The sequence below is a fragment of the Hemibagrus wyckioides genome, linkage group LG07 (genome assembly GCF_019097595.1).
Source record: "Hemibagrus wyckioides isolate EC202008001 linkage group LG07, SWU_Hwy_1.0, whole genome shotgun sequence".
NCBI lineage: Eukaryota > Metazoa > Chordata > Actinopteri > Siluriformes > Bagridae > Hemibagrus > Hemibagrus wyckioides.
The window spans coordinates 32,309,901-32,317,400 of record NC_080716.1 but is presented as its reverse complement, the minus strand read 5'-3'; the positions used below and the strand labels follow the sequence as shown (position 1 = coordinate 32,317,400).

Sequence of the window (7,500 nt, the reverse complement as noted above, 5' to 3'; positions counted from 1 at the left end):
GAAAGAGAGATAGATAGATAGATAGATAGATAGATAGATAGATAGATAGATAGATAGATAGATAGATAGATAGAGACAGACAGACAGACAGACAGACAGAGAGAGACAGACAGACAGACAGAGAAAGAGAGATAGATAGATAGATAGATAGATAGATAGATAGATAGATAGATAGATAGATAGATAGATAGATAGATAGATAGACAGAGAAAGAGAGACAGACAGAGAAAGAGAGACAGATAGATAGATAGATAGATAGATAGATAGATAGATAGATAGATAGATAGATAGATAGATAGAGAGAGAGAGAGAGAGAGAGAGAGAGAGAGAGAGGGACTGGTGTAGAATCTATATCTGATTATGAACAGTATCATAGTGTTAGAAAAGAGTCACTGATATAATTCTCCACAATGTGCATCATGGGAAATCAGAAATATCTTCATCATCATCATCGTCATCATCATCATCATCATCATGACCCATAACCCAGGAACTGACCCAGCAGCTGGTACTATCAAATTCCTCTGCTGAACACATCTCTGACTTCTCCAGGGTGACCTCAAGCTTTACACAAAACTGCCACACAGGATTATGGGTAAAGACATGTCACATGGACAGAGTGTCCACATGGACATTATACACCCTGAAAGCTCCTGAGAAACTGTGACCTCCTTAAACCAGGCTTTTAGTCAACCAACAACAAAAACATCAGGGTAGCAAAGTCCGGGTAGAGTATCTGGTTACCATCTGTGGCTCCGAGAGCTGCTTAGATCTTACAAGTGCCTACATTTTATTTCTTCATTTACTTTCGCGTGTAATCCCTGGTTGTGATTATCTCTAATATGCACCATGTAGCCACACCCCCATGATCACGACACACACATCTGTGGTTCTTCCCCAAACACAAATCCCCACAGCTGAGCTCCAACAGCTAGCTGAAAGCCTTCCAGAAGATTGGAGCTTATTATAACAGGATGAATCTTGGATGAGTTTATTTATGTTTGGCTTTCTGGTCTACATAACTGAGCATTTCCCAGTTGTAAGTGTATAAAAAAAAAATCTCTGGCAAAGTTTATTTTGGCTGCTGTGTGTTGGTTTGCTAGCCGAGCGCTAACAGCAGAAATGTCAGCTCACATGTATAAGCTAATGTTCTATCTCCTTATATTCTGTACTTCCAGGGTGATTTTCTTCAAGTAGTACTGTAGATCAGAGTCATCACAAGGGCTTCCTGATGCATTCCCCTGGATAATGCGTTTGCTGAACGGCACTTCGTATAAGTGCTGAATCCATTTCCTGTGGGATATACGGTGCAGGACGTCAAGTGCTGAAAGTGATCTCATTTGAGAATAAGAGTCACTCAAATCTGGATTCTATTTCGGTTGAGGATCTGATTTTCTATTAGAATATCTGGATATTAACCCAGACACGTTCTGGGCAGACTCCTGGACTGTATGAGGATGCTGAATGCTGTGAAGATCCAGAAGCTGGACTAAGGGAAGGAAACAAAAAGAACTTTGAGAGAAATGAGAGAACAGGAGAGGTATTTTAGGGGTACACTTCTTATATTTAAAAGTATCATTTATATTTTAAATATTGTAAAGCCTTTTAGACATGGATAAAGCTACCCCAGGAGGAGACGAGGCGACCACTTACCACCAGTGAGTAGCTTCTATGAACTCTCATTCAGAGAGAGGAATCATTTAGGGAGAGGAGTCATTCAGAGAGAGAGGAGTCGTTTAGAGAACGGGAGTCATTTAAAAAAAAAAGTGATTTGCTCAGGTTGTTTAGGGAGAGGAGTCTTTCAGAGACAGAGGAGTCGTTCAGAAAAAGAATCATTCAGAAGAGTCAATCAGAGAGAGGGAGAGGTGTTCAGAGTGTCATTCAGAGAGAGTCATTCTGAGAAAGAATCCTTCAGAAGAGTTTAACCAGAGAGAAGGAGAGTCATTTAGATAGAGTCATTCAGAGAAAGAGCTGTTCAGGGAAAGTGAGTCATTATGAGTAAGGATCATTCTGAAATAAGTAGTTCACAGAGAGAGAGAGAGAGAGAGAGAGAGAGAGAGAGAGAGAGAGAGAGAGAGAGAGAGAGAGATTTTGCCTCAGTTTGTCTCTTCCACTAGTTCTACACTGTAGCACTTTGCCTCAGATAAAAAGTGCAGTATAAACAATACATATGATTATTAGGATTAAAAATGAAGACTGAAGACAAGAAGTTCAGAAAAAAGTATATTTACAATTTTAAATATTTTAGCTTTTATATACATTTTAACAAGTGCACAAAAAGACAGAAAATACAACTGAGTCCTTCATCAGAAACGTCCACAAAATTACACATCAATCAGAACTGATCACAGAGTCAAACAACGGTCATCTCATCAAGTTACCTGTTCCAGGTGTGTAATGGTGAGTGTTAGCTGTTCCAGGTGTGTAATGGTGAGTGTTACCTGTTCCAGGTGTGTAATGGTGAGTGTTACCTGTTCCAGGTGTGTAATGGTGAGTGTTAGCTGTTCCAGGTGTGTAATGGTGAGTGTTAGCTGTTCCAGGTGTGTAATGGGGTGTATTGCCTGGTCCAGGTGTGTAATGGTGAGTGTTACCTGTTTCAGATGTGTAATGGTGTGTGTTAGCTGTTCCAGGTGTGTAATGGTGTGTGTTAGCTGTTCCAGGTGTGTAATGGTGAGTGTTACCTGTTCCAGATGTGTGATGGTGTGTGTTAGCTGTTCCAGATGTGTAATGGTGTGTGTTAGCTGTTCCAGGTGTGTAATGGTGAGTGTTACCTGTTCCAGGTGTGTAATGGGGCATATTGCCTGGTCCAGGTGTGTAATGGTGAGTGTTACCTGTTCCAGGTGTGTAATGGGGTATATTGCCTGGTCCAGGTGTGTAATGGTGAGTGTTACCTGTTCCAGGTGTGTAATGGTGAGTGTTACCTGCTTCAGATGTGTAATGGTGTGTGTTAGCTGTTCCAGATGTGTAATGGTGTGTGTTAGCTGTTCCAGGTGTGTAATGGTGAGTGTTACCTGTTCCAGATGTGTAATGGTGTGTGTTAGCTGTTCCAGATGTGTAATGGTGTGTGTTAGCTGTTCCAGGTGTGTAATGGTGAGTGTTACCTGTTCCAGGTGTGTAATGGGGTATATTGCCTGGTCCAGGTGTGTAATGGTGAGTGTTACCTGTTCCAGATGTGTAATGGTGTGTGTTAAGGCCTGGTCACACTACAAGACTTTACCCGTCGGCAGATCGCTTTGCTGTTCAGACTTCATGACTTCACTGTATGTCTTTTTGTCCTTGTGGTGTTCACACTACGCAACGCTTCGTAAATGATCCACAAGAGGGCGTCGCACACCACACCATCTGACAACAACTCTTTGTTTTGTCATGAAAACACACGCGACAGGTGGATCCGGAAATGACGCGAGACTTTCGGTAGAGGTTTGTTTTGAAAATGGACGTCGGCAGGAGTCTCGCTCTAAATAAATGTTAATTTATTAAAATAAATGTTGTGTCCACACTATTTATGAAGCCATGTTGCTGATGCTTTTCTTCCAGTGACCTCATCTCTGTTGACTTGCTCTCTCATTGGCTGGAGGTCGTAGCTACTATTGACACCACGTGATGTGGAGTCGGCCGACCGTCCCAGATATTTAACATGCCAGATATCTGGATTTTGTCTGCGACGCGTCAGCGAGTCTCTTTGATGCGTCGTTGAGTAGTTCACACATAAAGATTGCCGAGCGCTGATCACCCGCTGATTTTCCCACGATTACAGACCGATCTGTCGGCCAGCTTGTTATTTTTTTTAAAATCGGTCTTAAATTGGGGCTTAAAATCCTGTAGTGTGAACTAGGCTTTAGCTGTTCCAGATGTGTAATGGGGTGTGTTAGCTGTTCCATATGTGTAATGGTGAGTGTTAGCTGTTCCAGGTGTGTAATGGGGTGTGTTACCTGTTCCAGGTGTGTAATGGTGTGTGTTAGCTGTTCCAGATGTGTAATGGTATGTGTTAGCTGTTCCAGGTGTGTAATGGGGTATATTGCCTGGTCCAGGTGTGTAATGGTGTGTGTTAGCTGTTCTAGGTGTGTAATGGGGTATATTGCCTGGTCCAGGTGTGTAATGGTGTGTGTTACCTGTTCCAGGTGTGTAATGGGGTGTATTGCCTGGTCCAGGTGTGTAATGGTGTGTGTTAGCTGTTCTAGGTGTGTAATGGGGTATATTGCCTGGTCCAGGTGTGTAATGGTGTGTGTTAGCTGTTCCAGGTGTGTAATGGGGTGTGTTACCTGTTCCAGGTGTGTAATGGTGAGTGTTAGCTGTTCCAGGTGAGTAATGGTGAGTGTTACCTATTCCAGGTGTGTAATGGGGTGTATTGCCTGGTCCAGGTGTGTAATGGTGTGTGTTAGCTGTTCCAGGTGAGTAATGGTGAGTGTTACCTATTCCAGGTGTGTAATGGGGTGTATTGCCTGGTCCAGGTGTGTAATGGTGAGTGTTAGCTGTTCCAGGTGAGTAATGGTGAGTGTTACCTATTCCAGGTGTGTAATGGGGTGTGTTACCTGTTCCAGGTGTGTAATGGTGAGTGTTAGCTGTTCCAGGTGAGTAATGGGGTATATTGCCTGTTCCAGGTGAGTAATGGTGAGTGTTACCTATTCCAGGTGTGTAATGGGGTGTGTTACCTGTTCCAGGTGTGTAATGGTGAGTGTTAGCTGTTCCAGGTGAGTAATGGTGAGTGTTACCTATTCCAGGTGTGTAATGGGGTGTATTGCCTGGTCCAGGTGTGTAATGGTGTGTGTTAGCTGTTCCAGGTGTGTGATGGTGTGTGTTAGCTGTTCCAGGTGTGTAATGGTGAGTGTTAGCTGTTCCAGGTGAGTAATGGTGAGTGTTAGCTGTTCCAGGTGTGTAATGGGGTATATTGCCTGGTCCAGGTGTGTAATGGTGTGTGTTAGCTGTTCCAGGTGTGTAATGGGGTGTATTGCTTGGTCCAGGTGTGTAATGGTGTGTGTTAGCTGTTCCAGGTGTGTAATGGGGTGTATTGCTTGGTCCAGGTGTGTAATGGTGAGTGTTACCTGTTCCAGGTGTGTAATGGTGTGTGTTACCTGTTCCAGGTGAGTAATGATGAGTGTTACCTATTCCAGGTGTGTAATGGGGTGTATTGCCTGGTCCAGGTGTGTAATGGTGTGTGTTAGCTGTTCCAGGTGTGTAATGGGGTGTGTTACCTGTTCCAGGTGTGTAATGGGGTGTATTGCCTGGTCCAGGTGTGTAATGGGGTGTGTTACCTGTTCCAGGTGAGTAATGGTGAGTGTTACCTATTCCAGGTGTGTAATGGGGTATATTGCCTGGTCCAGGTGTGTAATGGTGAGTGTTACCTGTTCCAGATGTGTGATGGTGTGTGTTAGCTGTTCCAGGTGTGTAATGGTGAGTGTTAGCTGTTCCAGGTGAGTAATGGTGAGTGTTACCTATTCCAGGTGTGTAATGGGGTATATTGCCTGGTCCAGGTGTGTAATGGTGTGTGTTAGCTGTTCCAGGTGAGTAATGGTGAGTGTTACCTATTCCAGGTGTGTAATGGGGTGTATTGCCTGGTCCAGGTGTGTAATGGTGTGTGTTAGCTGTTCCAGGTGTGTAATGGGGTATATTGCCTGGTCCAGGTGTGTAATGGTGTGTGTTAGCTGTTCCAGGTGAGTAATGGTGAGTGTTACCTATTCCAGGTGTGTAATGGGGTGTATTGCCTGGTCCAGGTGTGTAATGGTGTGTGTTAGCTGTTCCAGGTGTGTAATGGGGTATATTGCCTGGTCCAGGTGTGTAATGGTGTGTGTTAGCTGTTCCAGGTGTGTAATGGGGTGTATTGCTTGGTCCAGGTGTGTAATGGTGTGTGTTAGCTGTTCCAGGTGTGTAATGGGGTGTATTGCTTGGTCCAGGTGTGTAATGGTGAGTGTTACCTGTTCCAGGTGTGTAATGGTGTGTGTTACCTGTTCCAGGTGAGTAATGATGAGTGTTACCTATTCCAGGTGTGTAATGGGGTGTATTGCCTGGTCCAGGTGTGTAATGGTGTGTGTTAGCTGTTCCAGGTGTGTAATGGGGTGTGTTACCTGTTCCAGGTGTGTAATGGGGTGTATTGCCTGGTCCAGGTGTGTAATGGGGTGTGTTACCTGTTCCAGGTGAGTAATGGTGAGTGTTACCTATTCCAGGTGTGTAATGGGGTGTATTGCCTGGTCCAGGTGTGTAATGGTGAGTGTTACCTGTTCCAGGTGTGTAATGGGGTGTGTTACCTGTTCCAGGTGAGTAATGGTGAGTGTTACCTATTCCAGGTGTGTAATGGGGTGTATTGCTTGGTCCAGGTGTGTAATGGTGAGTGTTACCTGTTCCAGGTGTGTAATGGTGTGTGTTACCTGTTCCAGGTGAGTAATGGTGAGTGTTACCTATTCCAGGTGTGTAATGGGGTGTATTGCCTGGTCCAGGTGTGTAATGGTGTGTGTTAGCTGTTCCAGGTGTGTAATGGGGTGTGTTACCTGTTCCAGGTGTGTAATGGGGTGTATTGCCTGGTCCAGGTGTGTAATGGGGTGTGTTAGCTGTTCCAGATGTGTAATGGTGTGTGTTAGCTGTTCCAGGTGTGTAATGGTGTGTGTGTGTCACACAGCAGTGGTATGTTTAATGCTGTGGAAGCTGATGCGAGTAGGGGATGTAGGGATGGACATCGCCCTGGCAACCCGAACACGGAGAGCGTGGTTATCCTGCCAACGATGCCAACGTTTCCTTACTGCAGAGCGCACCTAAAACACACACACACACACACAGAATTACATCAGGAATCAGTTGTTAATGCAGCTTTATATGCATAACATAATGTCTTTATTTGTGTGTGTGTGTGTGTGTGTGTGTGTGTGTGAGTGATTAGATGTCTCCCTTTTCTAACGCATGAGGTTTAAGGTCAAATATTTCATTTGTGTTTGTCTTATGACTCAGAGTCAGCAGGGTTATTTCTGATCCCTGAGCTAATCAATAAACTGAAAAATAGCCTTCACACTCACACACACACACACACACACACAAACACACACACACACACAAATCTAATCAAAGATCGTCTGGAGTTTCTCAGGATGTAATATATGAATCTGTGTAGTGGATGGATAAATGGATAGATTACTGGACAAGATGGAAGCGTGGATGGATGGATGGATGGATGGGTGGATGGATACACAGATAGAGGAATGGACAGAAGGATGGAAGAATGGATGGATGGATGGATGGATATACAGATAGAGGAATGGATGGATGGGTGGATGGATGAAAGAATGGATGGATGGATGGATGGATGGATATACAGATAGAGGAATGGATGGATGGGTGGATGGGCGGATGGACGGATGGATGGAAATAGAAATAGCAGAAATAGCTATGGATGGATGGATGGATAGATGGATACACAGATAGAGGACTCAACGGATGGATGGATGGATGGAGGGATGGATGGATGAATGGATGGACAGATGGATGGATGGACAGATGGAGGACTCAACAGAAGGA

The 7,500-nt window shown here is 44.3% G+C and overlaps 1 protein-coding gene across 1 annotated transcript in view; it reads right to left on the bottom strand.

The window, feature by feature from the left end:
* Positions 1–6,464: 6,464 nt before the first annotated feature.
* Positions 6,465–7,500, bottom strand: part of LOC131356812 (corticotropin-releasing factor receptor 2) — an 80,832-nt gene continuing 79,796 nt past the window's right edge. The window contains exon 12 of the mRNA XM_058396023.1: positions 6,465–6,743. Within this exon, the coding sequence (XP_058252006.1) occupies positions 6,603–6,743 (141 nt within the window). The 3' untranslated portion in view covers positions 6,465–6,602. The remainder of the gene's footprint in view (positions 6,744–7,500) is intronic.